Source organism: Notothenia rossii (genome assembly GCF_949606895.1).
Source record: "Notothenia rossii genome assembly, chromosome: 11".
NCBI classification, from domain to species: Eukaryota; Metazoa; Chordata; class Actinopteri; order Perciformes; family Nototheniidae; genus Notothenia; species Notothenia rossii.
Window position 1 is genome coordinate 9364647 of NC_136910.1, and position 20942 is coordinate 9385588.

The window sequence follows — 20942 nt, forward strand, 5'->3', positions numbered from 1 at the left end:
ATAATTTAACCCATTGTGATCAAAGTCCAAAGATAATCAGACTAATTCAGTCTGATCAAATGATATCTGACAGTCATAAATGATTGTGATGTAGGACGAAGCTATGAAAATACATGTGCTGTCAGTCTAATGTCTCATCGTGTGCCATGTGAAATTATTATAAATCAATCCAATTATTAATAGTACTATGTGTTTCATTTTAAAATGATCAACTTATTCTCATATTAGCATACTCTGGAAATATAAATAAACATGCCACATACTGTTGGGTTAATAATTAGAGCACTGACCCCTATTAAAGAAAATGGTCCGACCCAAAAATGTAGGGTCTCAGCTCAGATTTCTAAGGCAATAAAGATTTTTTTAAACATGAAATAGGAAGAAAAATGCTTAACAAAAGGAGAGAACATCGCAATAAATGAATGTTAATCCTGAATCCAAAACAGAAAATAAAAAATGGGTTTATAAATGAATAGAATGATACTACTAACTTATCTGTGGTACTCTGCTAGAGAGGACACAGGAGAAGATGGAGGGGTGACAAGGGGGAGAAACCTGTTAGGATAGGATCAATGAATAACTGATCATGTGTGTGCTATAGTATATTAAACACATACCACACATCAATCCCAGAGCACATTGTGTGGTCCATGTTGTAAAAGGAATTGTGCGAAGGTAGGAGACATTCATAAAACATACATGTGTTTCCAGTCTTACAGTACGATGTCAGACCCTGGATAAGAGCCATTGAACTATGCAGGTTATTTGAATATTAAGAAAAACGTGTCGTTTCACTACATGCAGTCTTTCCTCCTGCCCCTTCCCTTCATTGATGGTCTGAGTAGCATTTTATTTTCTGAAATGTGTTGATTTTCCTCCTGATAATCTGAAATGTGGGGTTTAGCAAAATACATTTAAACAACGTTTCATGTTTGACAGTCGTGAATAATCCAAACAAATTGAGGCATAACATCTATATAACTGCAGAAATAAATAATCTATCCACCTCCAATCGTAGGAGTCATTTCATTAATGTGGTTAGGAGATCAAGAATTTTGTGTCAAAGCTTTTAAATATCTTCGTTGTAAATTGTAAAGCTTATGCTGCCTTCGCCAATGTACAGTTAATGCAACCGAAGAATGGAAACAAATAATATTGAAGGTCCTGTTTCAGACTCAATGTTTTAATTGGGATGCCTCTAACCCCCTCCATATAGTAGGAGTATGGTTTTAGTAAATCTTCTAGAAGTGGCATCACTTTGATACTATGTCTTACAGCTACTGTATATGTTCGCTTATCTAATTTAAAAAGCCTCTCCTCTGTGGTAAATCATCGGGACAGAGTTCAACAAAATAAGCTGTTGTATTCAAAATTACTTTTAGGTTCGTTGGCTTGTTCAGCGCTTAAAGACAATTTTCCTTAGCATTGACCATCAGTGTGATCTTTTCCCAGGTTATTATTCTACCTTTACTTGCCATCTCATGAGAGCAGTTTGATAACACCAGTGTGTGTGTGAAAACAGCACAGTTTCTCCATCTGTTACAAGCCCTGCAGTGTATTTATAGAAGCATAACTTTGAGCTTTATCAAATGAATAATAAAACAGACATGGCCTGAAGAGCAAAAGAGAAAGGTAATTCATACTTGAGTGGCACCCATATATAAGAAGCCTGAGTGCCTTCAGTGTATAATGCGTGTCAATGTGTATTTTTGACGTTATGCACTTATGCAATATCAAACGCAACATACTTAAAGCCTTAAACTAAGCAAATGAAACAGTTTAGGTTATTTTTCTGAAGAAGGTCTCGCTTTTCTTTCTCTCAGCTTTCCTTTGAGTTGAAAATTGGATGAGTGTCTACACATTTGTTCTCCAAGTGCCTTCATGACAGAAATGGACTAAGTAGAAGACTCTGAGGCGCCGCATTTATTGAGGAGATTAGTTGACGAGCGTTTAGCCAAAGAGGTGACCTTCCAGGAAAGTGAGTGTGTAGCGTAAGTCAATATCCAATGTGTATAAACGTATAGGTTGTTTTAGTATCTATATAAGGTGCAATTAAATCACAAAAATTGCAACATCTTTTCAAGGATTACCTCTGTAAACTGGACAGTTTGAAAACGTACATTATCAGGTTGCTCCAGTTTTTTCCTTTACCCTCAATAACCCCAAATCTCTCCCGCCTTTTTCCCTGTCCTTCTCTGTCTACGTTATGTAGACACTAGATGGTGTCTGACCTACTTTCTCAGACTGCAGGGCTCTTCCCCTCTGTATCATGAACACACACAGACTGAGGTTCTTAATCACCCTCCTCCTTCCACCCCTATACCAGCCTCCGGTCCTGGGGAAGCAGGATAGCCCCAGTGGGACCTGCTCTGGATGCCCCCTCACTCGCTAAACTCAGACAACCTTCAGATGTACAAATCAGAGCATGGAGGAGAGTTTTTCCCTGAAGTGATACGCACTTATTGTTCCTACAGTTGCTTTTATTCCTTACAATCACATTAATAAAGGTTAATCTCAAGATTAGCAGCACGCTTACGAAGTGATGAAATGGAGAAATATCCCCAAAGTGAGTTTTTGAATGCTTTGTTAGATCTTCACTATGGATAAAAACACAAGTGGAAGAACTGCAGTGGCATCTTAACTTATCTAAGTAGGCTACACAGGTGGAGACACAGGAGGGGGTGGACAGGTGGGAGGGACACCAGACGATGCGGATCGTAGAGAAACATAAAGGAAAAAGTTGAAGCAATCCACCAGAAAGGACAGAGCGCGATGAAAGTCAGAGGAGGTGAGGGCCGAAAGACTAAATCTGGAGCATAATTCAAACAGGGAGAATAACTTTTACTAAGGTGAATTACCGTTCTGATAAAAGTGATTTTATCTAAAGTGATGTGGCTGTCACGCAAAGACAGCAACAACAGAATACATATGGATAAATCCCTCCTCTGTTGCTCTCCCTGAGGTTTCTCCCATTTGTTCCCCTTCAAACTGTGGGTTTTTTCTCTGGAAGTTTTTCCTTGTACGATGTGAGGGTCTAAGGATAGAAGGTGTCGTTTTTCTCATACTGATATTCTGAACAAACTGTGCTGTTGTATTTGCCGTAAAGTGTCTCTACTGTAGGCTATTTTTATTATATGAACAGCACTTTGGCTCGACCAAAAATAGTTTATAAATGTGCTATACAAATAAAACTTGATTTGATTTGATTTGATTTGATAAGAATGAGACAAACTAAAACAACTATCAGGAGACTTAAGGCTAATAGGATATGAAAGGCCTTATAAGTAACTTCTGTCAACAAAAGGGGTATAGGAAGTACTTTGTGTATTCTCCTTACTTATAATACATTGTAAGAACCACAGTATATTGAAATGAATACATATGACTCAAAGCTACAGTTAGTAAGATGTGCTATAATATCAAATATATCCATTTAATGACAAGAATGGGATCGTGGGAAAATGTCACCTTTATTCTGGCCAAAATCATTTCGATTCACAATATTATCCTAAGAGGACTAAAATAAATAGATGCGCTCAAAATAATATATTCGAAAACAAATCAAATTCATACGTAGTTCAGCCTAGTGTTCATAAGGCTCATCTAAAACTCAAAACATCTTGGCAGGTCTGTTTTGAATGTTTGCCATCTGATCAAAAAATCAATGTGGGGTCATGAGAAAGATCTATAAAGTAAAGATTAATCTAAGGGGAAGGCTTTGACTATATTTCATCTAGACCATTGTATCATTTTAAATAAACACAGATCAGTTCCACAACAATTAGCCCTGATCTATTATTTTTCACTAAATGAACATACTCCCACACTGAAAGCGTTCTTCTCTTGTCTGGCTGGTACAGTGTGATGAGCGAACACACGAGAGATTTGTGATGAAACCGCCAAGCCTCCTCTGATTTGCAGATCGGCCCTCGTTCTCTAAATTACACTTTGGTGTCAGGTGGAAACTCTGGTGGGAAATCCTTAACACACAGGAAATAACACGCATCTGTATGTCAACCTCACAGCCTGCGACTGAAACAGTGAACTCCTCAACGACGGTTAGACTGAAAGATTGACTCACCAATGACAGCGTACCTATTTAACGGAAATAAATACAGGTCTTAAAGGGCACACATCAACACTAGGCTTAACATCATGCTAAGTGAAGCTTTAACCTAACGTACTGTACTATAATTCCATTACTTTGACCACGCTGTACAATACAATACTGCCGGTGATGAAACAAAGGTTCATTCATGGTTTCAGTAATTAAATGATGCAGTAGTTCACAATGGCAGAGCACAGTTGATTACACATTGAATCAATATTGATCAATGCAACACAGCAGCCAGTCCTTTTTAAATATGCAGCAGCATGTCAAGCAGTGTGACCAGGAAGCACCCCCCCCCCCCCCCACACACACACACTGCTAAGAAATGTAACCTTAAGCCACACATCAGGTGTAGATGAGTGTGTGTGTGTGTGTGTGTGTGTGTGTGTGTGTGTGTGTGTGTGTGTGTGTGTGTGTGTGTGTGTGTGTGTGTGTGTGTGTGTGTACTGTATGTGCCTGTGTTCACATGTGTTGGCGTTATTACCGGGGCTCAAGTGTGTGTGTGTGTGTGTGTGTGTATGTGTATGTGTATGTGTATGTGTATGTGTGTGTGTGTGTGTGTGTGTGTGTGTGTGTGTGTGTGTGTGTGTGTGTGTGTGTGTGTGTGTGTGTGTGTGTGTGTGTGTGTGTGTGTGTGTGTGTGTGCGTGCGTGCGTGCGTGCGTGCGTGCGTGTGTGTGTGTGTGTGTGTGTGTGTGTGTGTGTGTGTGCGGGTGTGTGTGTGTGTGTGTGTGTGTGTGTGTGTGTGTGGACATGACTCACAATGTGAGACAAACAGCCTATGGGCACAGGAGGTGTGTGTGCGCACGCTTGCTGATCTCAGATAGTGAGAGGTAACTACATGAGCTCTGCATTGAGGCGATGGAGAGGGATGAGTGGAGACACAAAGCGAAATTTAGAGGAAGATGATAAAAGGAGGAGTAGCAATCTGTCACTTCACACTTATTTATCTCCCCGAGCAATTTGTGTCTGTTCTCTCCCTCCATCACTCTCCTCGCTGTGTCATGAAGGTATGCATGTGGACGGGCGTATGAATATATGATTCGGAGGCACAGTGTATCGTTTGAATCCCCTACAGTAAACGCCTGACACCTGCAGTCCAATGACCTTCAAGGTCCAATAGAGTCTCCCCTCGCTCTCCAGACTCTGAAATTAGATTTTCAAAGATCATCAACATAAATTTAAAAGAGCCGGAGTCAGAGACAGAGAAACAAAGAGAGAGAAGCAAATGAGAAAGTGCTCCTGGAGAGAGGGAGAGGGAGAGAGAGAGAGAGAAAGGAAGTTGATGATAGAGAGCGTTTGATTGTGTTTCGACAGATGAATGAGGAAGAGCGAGTGAAGGAATGGAGGTAGAGCAGATGAAAAGACGAGCACAGGAGAGAATACAATGACGTGAACCAATCAAGGGGAGAGAGCAGGGGCACCGGAGAGAGTGAGACTGCAATAAAGAGATAGAGAAGAAGAAAGGAGGAGGTGTTGGGAGAGCATGAATGTAAACGATATAACCACGGAGAGATGCTCGGCGGCGATGTCAGCCCTGCAGGCGTTTTGCATGCACGGCGGCGCTCTTCCTTAACGGGACCCAAGTGGCGCTGTGTTTACTGCGGCAGCATCCAGGAGAGCTTTATCATTACAGTATTACCACAGCCCTGCCTGGCTCTCTGTCACCATGACAACCACTGCGTTAGCCTCTGCTTTCAGGCACCAAGGACAGGACTAAGCCAAATACTGCTCCTACAGCTGGCATACAGGCTGAGTGTAGAGGAGCAGAGATGCGATTGTGAGATGGAAGATTAACATTCAAGATGTTGGAGGGGGGGGGGGGGGGGGAGTGACCTTGACAGAGATTTCGAGACAAATAAAGGGCCGTGCTTCTGATTAACAGATCTTTGGTTCTGATGTTCTGATGGGGATGTTTGATAAGCATTAATATGACGATCAGCGTCAGTCTTTCCCATGAGGGCAAAGCTAATGGGGGACCATTGCTGAGTCAGCAACGATAAGAAGACATTGAAGGATGATGTGAAATTGGCACGTGAATGAGGCATGACGTCTAAGCGATTTGAAATACAGAACGTGTTCCTGAAGGGCACCCCGAGCACTGGGTTAGACTTGCACGGGGGAAGATTAATCTATTATCTTAGGTGAACGGCTGCGGCCATCGCTCAGAGACGTTTAAAGTAGCCACTTAGCGTGCAGTGTGAGTATAACCTTGGGTGGGTTTACGGGAATAGCCTTCGCTTTACCATCGTCATCATCCCTGTTGTCAGCATCGCCATTATATTCGGAGAAACAGGGCAGTAAAACACTCTTGAACAAGACAAAGAGAATAGCTAAAATGTCAGAAGAGTTCGCTCTCGGGACATGGCGTGTGAAACGGACCAGCGGAAAACCCGAGTGGAAAGGCAGAGAGAGAGAGAGCGGTTCAGAAAACATGTCTTTCATTCTTTTAACTGCTGCATTTTCTCTCAGTGTTGAATTATGAATTACTTTAGTGGCTTTTAGTCGTTTATGATCCCCTACCCCAAGGCGTCCTCATGTGAGTTAGAGTTATCCTGGCGTGGTCCATGAAACGTGTCGAAGAGTGTTAATCACAGCGACAGTGTTCAGGGCGTCATATCGCATGAAGTCCACTAATTACAATTAGCACATGGAAAGCAATAGGGCTAAACTGAATGTATTTGTTTTTTACATTCAAAGCTAGTATTGAGGTTTTTTTTAGAATAAACCTATGTCTGACGAAAATAATTCAGTATAACTGGCACTTTATTTTGTTGGATCGTTATCAGCAACCTTAAGGTGCCAAGCTGTTTATTTCTTCAACATTTACTTATGGAGTGCCAAGTGAAAGCAGATTCATATTGGATACATTTCTTTGAAATTTAGTATAGAAATGTTATCTGGTGCAGTATATTGCTGATAAACCGCCCTGTTACTGAAGTTACCTGCCTCACTTTAAGAGCGTGAAACAGCAGAACAAACAGTATTTGGACTGCAGGGGAAATGTTGCTTTTGAAAACAAATGTGGACTAAAAGCCAATATATTTCATAAGATAAAAACATTTTGGGCATGATAACATGTATCTGTTATCAATAGATTTTGACAGAGTTTTAGAAAGTCAAGATTGGAATCTAATCCTACAAATTCTATAATGTTATTCATATTTTTGTAGGAGAATAAGGTAGGTGGAGCCCAGAATAAGAGCAAAAAGTAGAGGTAATGTTGGACTTACATTCATCAAATGGACACAAACAAATAAATAATGAAGTTGCTTAATGAGTGTAAATGGGCAGCTGTTTGCTAACCTGAGTGTTTGTTGTATTGACTTAAAAGCTAATAATGATGTCATTGCTTGGTTGTGCATTACATTTACAGTGATATAACATCTTACAAATCTTCAAATTCAAGGAGCTGTCATGAACAAATGTTGGGAATTTTACCAGAAAATACCTTGACTAATGGATATTGGCATGAATCTGCAGCAGCATTCTCTTGGTACTACATTAACATGTCAGACATTTTGCTTCTGGTTGCTCTACCATTGCAGAACAGTGAAGATCAACAAGGTGCAATGCTCTGGTGACCGCTCATTATAAAGAGCGGATCCATGACAGCTGATAACAACAGACTCACAAAAGAAAGAAGGTAATATCAGAGGAGAGATCACATTCTTGTGGTCCTCCTCCCCTATTCCTGTCCTACAGGAACGTCTCGCCTCAAGGGAAATCCAATTGACTTTGGTGGAGGAGGACGTTAGTGTCCGAGACAAGACAGGCAGTAAAAGACTGTGAGCCCCTGCTAGGGGTCACTGAACACGGGACGCTGCGGGATAATGAAGGGCAAGACAGGCGAGGCGTGGAGAAAGGGTGGGACTGGAAGAAGTAAAGGGACGTTACGGGGTTGCTGCATGTGTTGCAATATTGCATATGGGCGAAACACATCAGGCTCATCAAACAGCTGAATGTAGCAGGAGATGAATAAGGAGAAGCGACAGAGGTTAGAAGGAGTATAGGCTCTGAACTACGAGATATAATTAGCTTGTGCTCGGGTTAATCCTCGGATATACTTTATTTTCTAAATGTTAGAAACACTGACTCTGAGGTTAGGGCTCTTGGAAGTGATCCTGGTCAAATTTCAATCATCACGCAGACTTCTGTTTCAGACATTCCCTGAATGACTCAACTCCTTGACACGCTACAGTCGAATCGAGCTCTCACACACACACACACACACACACACACACACACACACACACACACACACACACACACACACACACACACACACACACACACACACACACACACACACACACACACACACACACACACACACACACACACACACACACACACACACACACACACACACACACACACACACACTAAATCCATACACTGCTCTCCAGTCGTCACAGTGTTGTATCAGCACTGCAGCGTTCAGGTACCCTCCATTTCATTCCTGCTGCAGTCCTTTCAAACCTTTCTGAAGACAAACAAACACTGTGTGGAGGTGAGTGAACTGTACACCTGTCACTTGCTTTGTATTCGGTTCGGATTACTGCAGCATGCTATGTACATTGGTCCTTTGCGACGCAGCATCCCCCCCCCTTCCTTTTCAGCAGATCCTCCCTTTTTCTTGCCTTTCCAACCTGTTTTTCTCAATCTTCGTATCGTTCGAGACACGCAAAGCAAGTTTAACAAAGCTTTCCTTGTTCTAATAGCTGTTTTGATTGACTGCCTCCCCCTCCCCCTCTCTCTCTCTGTGCTTCAGTCAAAATCTGTAATCTACCTCATAGCCCCACCATAAAAAAAAAGGAAATCAAATGAGACAATCACAAAGGCCTATTTGGTAAACAAGAGCACGACACATATTAAACTGTCAACCATTCAATGTCGAGTTGCCCATTAAGTTTAACAGAAACAAATTGAAAGTTTGAGAGAATGATCTCAACAAATAGGACATTCTGATACATTTGCATCCAGATCCACTCTCAAATCCGACCGTTACTCACTTCTCTCGATCATGTTTCTATTTAGAGGAGTCATTCGCTCTGCCTCCACTCCACTGCCACTTGGACAGGAGGGACAATCACGAGGAAGCAGATGGTCACACAGGAATTGTCCCAGTGACGTCCTCCAATGTAATTTTCCAAGGGAATGAGCAGCGATACATTTTGACTGTTTGGGTGCCAAAGGGTAACGACTGAACGCTTGATCAAGAAAACTGTCTCAGGAGAGAGAAGGAAATCATTTTCCAAACATAAATGCAAAATATCCTGCATGGAGATTATTCATTATAAGGGTGTGATGCTTTATTTATGATTGTTAACTGCAAGTTGGTTTTGAGTGTTTGATGGATTACATGAGCAATTTCATAACATCACTTTATGGTTTATGTATCAATTGAGAAGATAATCTGCAGATTAACTGTTAATAATTATCTTTAGAATCTAGGTGTAGTCATGGACTCTGACCTGAGCTTCAACAGTCACATTAAAACAGTTACTAAATCAGCCTACTATCACCTAAAGAACATATCTAGGATTAAAAGACTAATGTCACAGCAGGATTTGGAAAAACTTGTCCATGCTTTTATCTTCAGTAGACTGGACTACTGTAATGGTGTCTTCACAGGTCTCACTAAAACATCTATTAGAAAGCTGCGGCTAATTCAGAACACCGCTGCTCGAGTCCTCACTAACACTAAGAAAGTGGATCACATCACTCCTGTTCTGAAGTCTTTACACTGGCTTCCTGTGTGTCAAATAATAGATTTCAAAATATTGCTGCTGGTTTATAAAGCTTTGAATGGTTTAGGCCCAAAATACATTTCTGGCCTCCTGCTAAATTATGAACCATCCAGATCTCTCAGGTCTTCAGGGACGGGTCAGCTGTCTGTCCCCAGAGTCAGAACTAAACATGGAGAAGCAGCGTTCAGTTATTATGCTCCAAATATCTGGAACAAACTCCCAGAAACCTGCAGGTCCGCTGCAACTCTTACTACTTTTAAATCCAGGCTGAAGACTTTTCTTTTTGCCGCTGCTTTTAATTGAACCATTCATATCTTAAACTGCACTGTAACTTTTATCCATGTATTTTTTTTCTTTTAATGTTTATTTTATTATCTTTGCTTTTTAATGACTGTTTTTAAATGCCATTTTCTTAATGTCTTTCATTTTTGTAAAGCACCTTGAATTGCCTTGTGTTGAAAGGTGCTATATAAATAAACTTGCCTTGCCTTGCCCTTTAGTCCCGGCCCTAGAAGAAGTTGGACATGCTCTCAAATTAGGTATTTTTTTCAGTTCAAAAGATTACAAACTGCTCAGCCACCTTATTTCTGTAACCCTAATTATTTGAAGACATTTTTATATTTTGTTATCATTTAATACAGAGATAGAGCTGCAAAGATTAGTCAACCAATCGACAGATCAGTAGAAAAATACTCTATAAACTATTTTAGTAATCAATTAATCGTTAATGTAATTTTTTTTGTTTTATTATTTCAAATCATTGAATATTGCTGGGTTTTGGAATGATTAAACATTTGTTAAGATGACAATGGACATTGAGAAACTGGCACTTTTAACTATTCATTTTATAGACCAAACAATTATTGGGGAAAATATGTGGAAGTTTAAGGAAATTAGGTGAAGCCCTACTGAAAAGTTCCAATCATGTTCTGGTTTCTAAATGTCAAATGTTATTTTTTTATGATAATTAAAAGTAAATTGAACATATCCCCTTTGGTTCAGGGAACTTTCCTAGTTTTCTGTATTAAAAACTGAAAAAAATAATATTAAATATCTTAAATGTACACATTTTGCTCCATAAATGTGATGACGGATTGGAAAACTTGCTTGCAATATTATCTGCCAGCTAATTAACTCTCACGTTGTTGGTTTATGTCTTCATTAAAGGCATGTATTTGGGACGCTGCCCTGTGTGAGAGCGATCTGCGGGGTTACATGCGGAGGCGTGTCACATGAAGTGATTTATCAGCGTGCTGTAAGTGCGAGTGCTCAGCTGAATGCTTTATGGGCGGCTACACTTACAGAGTATGGGCCAGTGTGTAAAGGTGAGCGCACTGAAACTGATTTATGTTCAGCCAGGTGTTCAAGGGGGTCAAATGTGAGATGCATGTTGTGAGTGGGTAAATGTGTTTCTGTACCACAGTAAGTCTCTCTGTAGTTACACTCTGTGCTGATTATTGCTTATGAATTATTGACTCTCTTAATGCAGCGATGGGACTCATGATTCAGCATGCAATTAAATCTATTTTCTCGCTTTATTATGAGCACACTGTGTACTTGTTTGTTTACACACATGGTTGTGCATGTGGCGGCCTGAGCGACTATAGTACACAATACACTGTTCTCTCGTGTGATTTGACAAGATTTGCCCCATTTAGATAATTCAGGCTCCCACAACTGTAGTCGGCTCTGGCACCGTGGGAGATCTCCATGATGCAAATTCTAGAGCATAAAGGCGAAATGTCCGGGGTTTACCACAAGGTCCGACTAATTGACTGTGAGTACAGCCTTGCGGAGTGCTGATTCAGGACTTAACCAGCATGGCTAAATGGACTGAGGCAGAGGAGGAAGATTGCTGGGATTTACATGGGCGTAATTTCCACTGGGGACAGGGTGGACATGTCCCCCCCACTTTTCAAAATCCCATTTGTGTCCCCCCCACTTTTGAAATGTGTTTATTATTATTTTTTACGCAAGCGGTCATCGTCACGGAGGAGCGTCTGTGTCTGTGGCACGAGCGCATCTTGTGAGAGAGTTACGACGGTTGTTGTTGGAATTTGGTGCTAGCTCGGAGCTAACGGAGATTAGTAGCTGTTTCAACAATAAGGAGAGGGAGAGCTCTTTCCTGTCGGACTTTGAGAGACTGAGAGAGAGAGAAATAGAGAGAGAGAGAGAGAGAGAGAGAGAGAGAGAGAGAGAGAGAGAGAGAGAGAGAGAGAGAGAGAGAGAGAGACAGAGAGAGAGAGACAGAGAGTTATGTGGGTTGTTGTTAGCATCTGGTGCTAGCTGGGAGCTAACGGAGATTAGAAGGTGTTTCAACAATAAGGAGAGGGAGAGTCCTCTCTGGTCGGACTGAGAGAAATAACGTCAGCTCAGGGAGGTAAAGGACCCTGAGTGATTAGGATGTAAACTTTAGTCTAAGTTATCTCAGTGGGTCTCAAACGGTGTGGTCATCTATGAAAACAAATATTTCCATCTATGTAATATTAGTTGTAGGCCTAAATAAAATAAGTTAAGAAATCCATCCAATGTGTACTATAGGTCAGTACAAAAATAAAAAACACAGTTTGAAAGGGGAGTTATTAGTCAAATATGCATAAATAAAAAGAAAGAATGCAGACTAGGTAAGATAAAAGATAGGAGAGAGGAGTTTATCAATGATGTGTTATTGGTTGTGAGCATATTCTAATGGTTTTTGATTATTGAAATATATACAGTTCTGTTTCATATGATTGTTGAGAACTGTATCCATACATCTCTTAATGTTTCCCTCAAAGTGCACCAGATTGATGCATTCAACTTCAATTTAAAGAAACAAATCTTCCCGGGGGTGCATGCCCCCGGACCCCCCTAGAGGATGTGAGGTAATCACAAATAAAACAGGTTCACATGGATAGGATACTAGATAAGTGTGCACACTCATTATACACACTACACATTTTTCTTGGATTTGTAAAACTATAGTCCCTAATATATTTGTAGAAAGGCAGGAAATGGAATTAAATTGAGAAAATGTTTCATTGCGGAGGACCCCCTGTTTTGTGTCCGTCCGTCCGTCCGTCCCCCCCCCCCCCCCAACTTCTCAAACCAAAGTTACACCCTTGGCTGGGAAGGACAGGAACTGAAGAAGAAGGAAAAGTTATTTGGAGTGATGGGAAAGCATTTTTTGCAGCATAATCACAAAACATGTTAATTCTTCTGTCTGGAACGTAATGTGATACTTAAAGCAAAAGGTTGCTGTTTTGGAAAGTAGGCTTTCTTGTGAAGATGAGAAGATCAATAGCACTCTCATGTCTGTACAGTAAATAAGTAGCTGGAGCCGGCAGCTGTTTAGCTTAGCTGGAAAAAGCTAGCTTTGCCTGGTTCAACGGTATCAATATCCTTCTGACATGGCCTTTAACGCTCACTCATTAAACAGTTAAAATCTTGTGCAAAAATGTACAATATACAGTGTGTTATGTTACGAAGATGTTCTTGTGCTATGGCTAACAGATGACAACAGTGAGTTACTAGTCCTGGCCATGAAATAGTCTGCCACATGAAATGGTAAACTTCCTTTAGTTTTTTTCGTTAAATACAGAACCAGACTGTTTTCCCATTTCTATCTTCATGCCAAGATGAATTAGGCTGCTGTCACGTATTATACAGGATTTACAGAAGTAAAATTGGTATAAATCCTATTATCTAATCATCAGCATGAAAGCTCATAAAATTATGCATGCGTCCTTAACTGTTATCCATTCAACCGTAATACTTATGACTGCAGCCTTTTAAGTTAAATTCTTAATTTGAATCCACCATAGACTTAAATTAGACCACATTTACATCTAGTTTTGTTTTAATACTGCCGGTTTTTTCTGTTTGTATACCCCCTTTAAGATGCTTGTCATTTATTTACCAGACTTCTCTACCCTTGTTATGGGTCATTGAGCATTTATACAGTAAAGTATCGCCAACAGACAGTGCTCGGGTTACCGGGCAGCAAACATAGGCACTGTGACTTTCGATGATGCAATCACAACATGAGAAGGCCTGCGGTACAAAACATTGTCAGGGAAAATAGAAACAGAACACGGTACATTTACCAATTGCAGGCAGGAGGCAGGTTGACTAATTATCACGCCCCTGCCAGCAGCTACCGCTCGAGGAAAACAGTTTACCTTAATAAACTTGGTGGGCACTTAAGAACACCCTCCATCCTTTTTTCCCTCCATCAAGAGGTTTAGTGCTTCAGCTATTTTCAGACTAGTGTTCTCTAAAGTATTGCCTATGCGCTGAATGGTCATACAAGTACATAGTCTCATCCTCTCACCAGTAATGGAGGAATAGATTTGCCACCAGCGAATGAAATTAAGGCCCTCCTTTCCCTCTCTTTGCTATTTTCAGATGCAGCCCACAGGGAGAGGCATAAGAATGGAAGTGGGAAATAGGCCTTTCAGCGAGGATGGGGTTTCAATGGAAACAACTTGGAGGCACGAATACAAAACTCCTCCACGGAAACGTTTAATTCAATGCATTTAATTACATTACATGTCATTTTTCGTAATACTTTTCATCTCCTGAAAGAGCGCCATCACCTTGATTTCACATCATCGCGAAGACTGGGACACTCAAATTCTAAAATTAACATTTGAATGCATGTGCTCTGAATTTTTTTGCATGTCCATTAACTATCCTTGAAACCAGATATTTCTGTTTGTATTATCTTGTTTTATTTTTATTACATGGCTTAGTTGAATACTTGATTCTGATTGGTCAATTTAAACATTCCAGAGGTTGTTAATTGTCGCTAACAGACCGCTGCTAAGGAGGATCAAGGGACTTTTGATATCAATCTGCAGAAAGAAGTCCAGTAAATGTAGTGTCAGATGTGGACAACAATCACTTTCATCATTAGAAAACAACATGGAATACTTTTAGAATATTTATTTTACATCGGAATCTTTATCATTATGTTCTTTTCATCTTGCACAATTTTAATGATATTGTTGTGGTGGCTGCTAAGGATTGTTTAGGAACCATCAGATTAAATCATGTGTAATACGTCGTTGTAAACTCCAAAAGGCAGTATTTATTGAAAAAAATGTAATTCAATTGTTTCCAAAAAAAATTCAAACACATTTATCCAACTAAAAGTTCTGCTTCAATCCACGATTGTTTTAATTTATGTAACACTTTATTCTGATTGAGGACTTTGTTTCAAGGATGTTTTATTTATTTTTAGGGTTATGACGTCATTAACAATACAAAGCTTTCTTCAAAAACCTTGATGGAAGCTTTGAATGTGAGGCTCGTAGGTTCATGACATAACTTGTAGTCACTTTTGAAGTAGAAGGACGTCATTGATGAAGTTTTAGGGTCGGGTGCACCTTTTTTTAAGAATATAGGTAATGATTGTAGCAGCTATGATGTTAACCATCCCTGGAGCATTATGGGTAAGCATAGTAACAGAGGACAAAGGCAACGTAGAGCCAGTGTTTACAGGGGTCACCTTCACCACTGTTCCCATTAAGCTCCAACAGAATGGGGACGTGAAGATATAGGTGGCTCTGGGGTAAAAAGCACAAGTGCAAAACAAATTGAAGCTTCTTTACAATATGAAAAAATATATCTAATACTAATCACAATCAAATAAAAAAGATAGTAAGTTTTATTGAAAACAATTAAGGTGTTTTGTGAGCTAAATCTCACAAAAAAACCCCCAGGGGAATCTAGCATTCCCCTGGGGGGTTTTAAAGCCGTATTATCTGGTGTTTTTTTTATGATTCTTGTAACTGTTGTTCTTGTGTTTTCTGTGTGGTTTATGTTGTTTCTGTTTTCCCGTTTGTGTCCTTGAGAATGTTTCTTGGTCTCAGGTTTCTCTTGGAAAAAAAGATTTTAATCACAATGAGAAATAAATAATAAATAAATAAAGATAAAGTAAATAAATAAATTGAACATGTAGAGAAGTAAAAATCTAACTTTTGTCTTTAAAGCCACACAGAACTCATCTTCTTCGTCACGAGGTCTTCTCCCTTAAAAAGGTCACACAAAATGTCCCTGACAAAAAAGGGCAACAACGGTCAGATCCTGCCTTGGGCCATCTTCGCTGACATCTATCAAATGATCTATTCATTTCAATGTTCTTGTACTCAACAGCGATGTTCTTGTACTCAACAGCGATTTTCTATTCCGGGATCACATCTGTGTTTATCACAGTGCTAGATACTGTAGAAAATGTAAAGCATGAAGTAGAAGACATGACCTTCGGGGAGAGGGGCTCTCATTGTGCTGCGTACCCAAAATGAACCACAGACACTTGCTTTCAGATTTAAAGGGGACAAAGGTGCATCTTGTGCATGCTGGGCTACAAATGGTGCTTTGTCAGGGGATGGTTGGCATCGACAAGTGCCCTTCTTGTGCAAAACAAGTGACCAATTTAGATCTGTGGGACAGTAGGACCACATTATAGGAAACCGTTGATAGACAGCAAAAGATTTGACATTGCAAAGTAGTAGATTTGTCCCAGTTTTTTACAATGAAATGATTATTTGGTTTAATATGCTATATACAAAGGAAATCAGAAAATATCGGTATTTGACAGGCATATAATTTTTTCTGCCTATTTAACCTTGATCCTAAATCTATTTTCAAAACAATCAACAATTGTTTATTTGTTAGTTAACTAATCGGTAAGTAGAATTACTTAGCTTTCCATACAGTAATTGTACCGAAGGCTGGATAAAACGATCTTTAAAATCTAGAAACGTAGAAAAACAATTAAGAAACAGCCAATGAGTCGTTGACTCAGCTGTAACATAACCCAGTCTCTACTGTTGCAATAGTGAAATGGTGGATACTTCATTTTCAGCTTTACAACCCCGCGAAATGACTCGTTTCACGCCAAAGAGTTTGATCAACAGCTTCTATAACATTTAAGTCTAGAAAAGCTGCACCGTTAAATGATTTGATCCCCTCTCAAGAGAGCAAAGGGCTGAATCAGACAATAGCCTTCAACAATTCAAATTACTGTCTGTTTTTTAATGGCAGCTGTCTGACCATAGCCATAAAACTGTAAATTGAAAATTATTATAATAGTTTTAAATATACATCTTGATGATTAGCGATGTTGATCAATGTAAAATAAATATATCTCTTATACCTATATTTGACCATATCATCCAACACTCCCATTTAATTTCATCTTTAATCTTTTATTTGGCTATCCAATCATTAAACAATATATTTTTCATTTTCATTTGCCACCATACTCAACCTGCTGAGTGTCAAGAGTCAATTAAATTAGATTATCTAAGGTTCATTAAGAAAGAAAACCAAACCAATTGTCTATTGATACTGGGGGATCCTTGGGAATTCAATTAGGATAATTGGCAAATTAGAGTTTAAAATAGTAAGTAAGAAGATCAAAATCTGTCAAACAAGATAGAACAGCTCCATGTTGTCTGAGCTGCACTGCAAGACCTATGTCAACCACACACACATCAATAAATGAATCAGATGCAAATCGTATTGTATAACACTTCATCAAACAGGAACATTTACGTCCATATATTTGGACACTGAGTGAACTGAGTGGAAAAAGCTTTAGTACGGTGTGAGCAATATCAGGTTTTAAGAGGTGATTGTGAAAGGGAGAACGTCTTTAAAAAACAGACAGAAAGAGAAGATAATCAATTGATTATCAATCAATAGGCAGGCGGGGGTCTGGGTGAGGAAGATTGGATGGCTCGAGCTTTCACAAATAATCGAAGATGCAAAGACAACGGTCCCCACCCCCATCACGCATCGTCTTTCTCCTGTGGCTGTCACCTCCTCCCCGTTCATCTCAATATCCCTCTTCGCCTTTCTCCTACTCCCTCCGTGTCTCTCTATATGCTACCCTTCAGTCCCTTTCCCATCTTTTCCTCACCACTATCTCACCCCTTCTCCATTTCCCTCGCTCCGTCTCTCACACTCACACTCCCACCCCATTCCACCTCTTTCCTCTTCCTCCCTCCTCTCTCCCGTGTCTACTGCAGCAGAAAAGCCAGCACAGACACCAGCATGTGTGTGTTTGTACATGTTTGTGCTGCTACGGCACATCCACGACCGAAGCTTCACACGATCATGAGCGGAGAAGGAGGAGGTGGGTGTGAGAAAGAAGAAAAAAAAAGCCCTGCATGCGTGTCGAACGCTGTGATCGAAACATTGATTGCTGATGCGTTACATCACAGCCATGCAAACAAAAAACCCTTAAACGCCTCTCCTCCCGTCTCCCCTTTATTTCCTCTCGTCTCCTGCTTCCTCCGTCTGTCTCTCTCTCATCTGTCTCGTTGCATTTCCACATCAGCATCTCGTTGTTTCCCTTGTCCTAGCCTCCCTGCATCTCTTTTCTCTCCACGTATAATTTGCATCTCTCAGGACACAAAGGACCAAAAGGTTCTGCCACTAAGGACAATATACTTTTAGAAAGAGAGAGGGTGGAGGATAAAAAATAATGATCTGGGTCACAAAGCTGTTTGACGTATATCACTGGCATATGAAACCTACAGAGAGGAATGGGGCTGTGCCAACCCATAAATAGAGCTGCTGTTGTGCAGCCATTGAAATGAATCCCACATTCTACCTGCCCTGTACTCTGCATAACCTCAACGTCACAAAAACCTCTATCTGAAAGCACTTAATGAACCATTCAGGAGATCTTAACCACCAGTGATGTAAAACTCATCATTACATAATGCGTTCCAGCAGCTACCGGCAGCAGGTACAGTATCTTCAATCTGAGGTATGGCAATGCTTCCACCTCATGATATTCAAGAATTCAGCACACAATCCAATCATATTTACATAATAAAGAATCTTTTTTTGCTTGACTTTTCCTATATCTGATGTGATTTCAAAATCCAGACCCCGAAGGCGTCTCCCCCCTAACGCAACATGTGGACATTGTGCAAAGAACGGCAACACTAAGGGCGGTTTTGTTGCATGAGGCAGGAGGGGTGGGAAGGTGAGAGAATTAATCTGATTGGGAAGGGAGTGACACTTTGATAAGACTTCCTGCCTGATCCCAAGTCCAGGGAGGTGGATCAGGTGGCTTACAGCAGACTGTCTGTCACTTTCCCCTTCCTTCAGAGGGAACTGAATCCAGGTATGCAGACCTATACCTGGTGCCAGTGTGTGAAGGAGCCTGTGGGTGCAGCTATATTGTCTTTATCAGTCATTCTAGATACAGTAAGTGTTGCGGAGTGTGCATTTCCACAGCTAATTTCAGCCTGATGGTATGAGTTTGCCACTGCAGGTGTCTGCTGACTGTCTGGTGTTGCATGTGCAGCAACAGACTGCATGCATTTACACAATCTATGGCTCCTCACACACCCTCAATTACAGCAAAACACTACCAACAAAAGCACAGACAGGGGGGAAAGACAGGGATGATCAAACTACATCACTAAAACACAAATCAAAGCAGTTGTGATCAAGCAGCTGGATTCACCTGTAACTAGAGGGTCTTAGAAAAATAAAACAGAAGCCCACTGTTACTGTTTTCATGTAACACGGATCAAAACCACAGTGAGGGGTACTTGTTACTCGTACACCTGTATGATCAAATGCCATCAAACGTCTGCTTTTGGAAGGTGAATTATTTACTATTTACATGAAAAGAATAACAGGGTAATTCAAAATAGAATCAAGTTGTGCGTAAGAGCAATAAAGCGTAAAAGCTATCAAATGGGAAATGGGAGAAAGACAAAAAAACAGCCCAGCAGGCTCCAGCAATAGCAAGGGCAAACTTGGGGAGAGACATGCATTTCAACACTGACGAATCGGTGTCGTATGAGCAGCTTCAGTGCAGTGATACAATAAATAAGACTCCCATGAAATACGGCGCATTGATGTGCATCGTAAACGGACAAATATGACTTAATGAAGACGTTTGGATGCAGCAGGCGCAGCGGATGCCGCGTTTCAGAGGCAGATATGTATCAAACCTCAAGAAGCATAGGAATTATGATGGCAATAAAAACGGTATTCAGTGTGAAGCCAGCTCTCTGAAACAGGTGATACATCAAGTAAAAGACATGGAGGTGATGTGTTTGACAACATCTCTGGTAGTTATATCAAACAGTTCCCATAGCTGCCATACCATTTTCCATTTTCCTTATGCTATCAGCATTAATTATTCAATATCAGTAAGTCCATATCCATTTAATGCAAGTTATCCCTTCAGGGAGTACACACATGTCTACAGTCAGACTGTAATTAATTATGGAGGACTGGTTTCAATGATAATGTGGACAGCACCTTAAAAACACAAAGCTTAAAAAACTTATCATGACCCAAGCAGACACGATGATGCAGAAGATGCAACAGCACATTAACAAGTTGCAGGAGAGACGTGGGGAACTCACCCTGGCATATTTGGAGGAGTACGGGTCTTCAAACAGAGCCCATATTCGGGGCTGCCAGGTTTTCCACCAGCCCGCTCTCCTCGCGTCTTCCTGCATGCACAGTCTTCTCAAGTCCCCGTCCGGACCGCTCAGCGCGGGCTCGTCGTCCGGGGCGTCCGGTTCTGGATTCTCGAAGCTGTCCAGCGCCTCCTCCGCATCCCGGTGCTGCCGGTAATTCATCCAGCAACACGCCTCCACATCTGTCTCATCGATGCCCCAGAAAGCCAGCTCCTCCTCGAACAAGGGACCGCACACATCGTTGGGACAGTGCAACTTCCCGGTGCGGTAATAGTTGAGGATGAAGGAAAACACTGACGGGTGGCGGTCGAAGAAGAACTCGTCTAATTTGGGGTCGTAGTCGAAGTTGCTGAACGCGTCCGGCTCGGTGAGCCACGATAAGCGGGTGCCAGGCAGCGTTTTTAGGGTGCTCCGGTAAGTCTCATGCCGCACCCCCCCGCAGTTTATCACGATTTTCTCGCTTTCCGACGGACAAGTCATGTCTGCGCTGTAACATGCTTTGTTGGACGACTTGTTCCCACCCTTGCGCCCTTTATAAGAGGATACACACACCGAACTGAGCATAGAGGACCGGGGGGGAGGGAGAGGATGAGAGAAACCGAAGGGAGGAGGAGGGAGGAGTCTGAGGAGTCTG

The 20942-nt window shown here is 41.0% G+C and overlaps 1 protein-coding gene across 1 annotated transcript in view; it reads right to left on the bottom strand.

The window, feature by feature from the left end:
- The window catches only part of LOC307023664 (voltage-gated potassium channel KCNC1-like), a 41891-nt gene that overhangs the window by 11768 nt on the left and 9181 nt on the right, over nucleotides 1-20942 (bottom strand). The window contains 2 exon segments of the mRNA XM_079657104.1: nucleotides 20252-20884; nucleotides 20886-20939. Of these exon segments, the coding sequence (XP_079513230.1) occupies nucleotides 20252-20884; nucleotides 20886-20939 (687 nt within the window).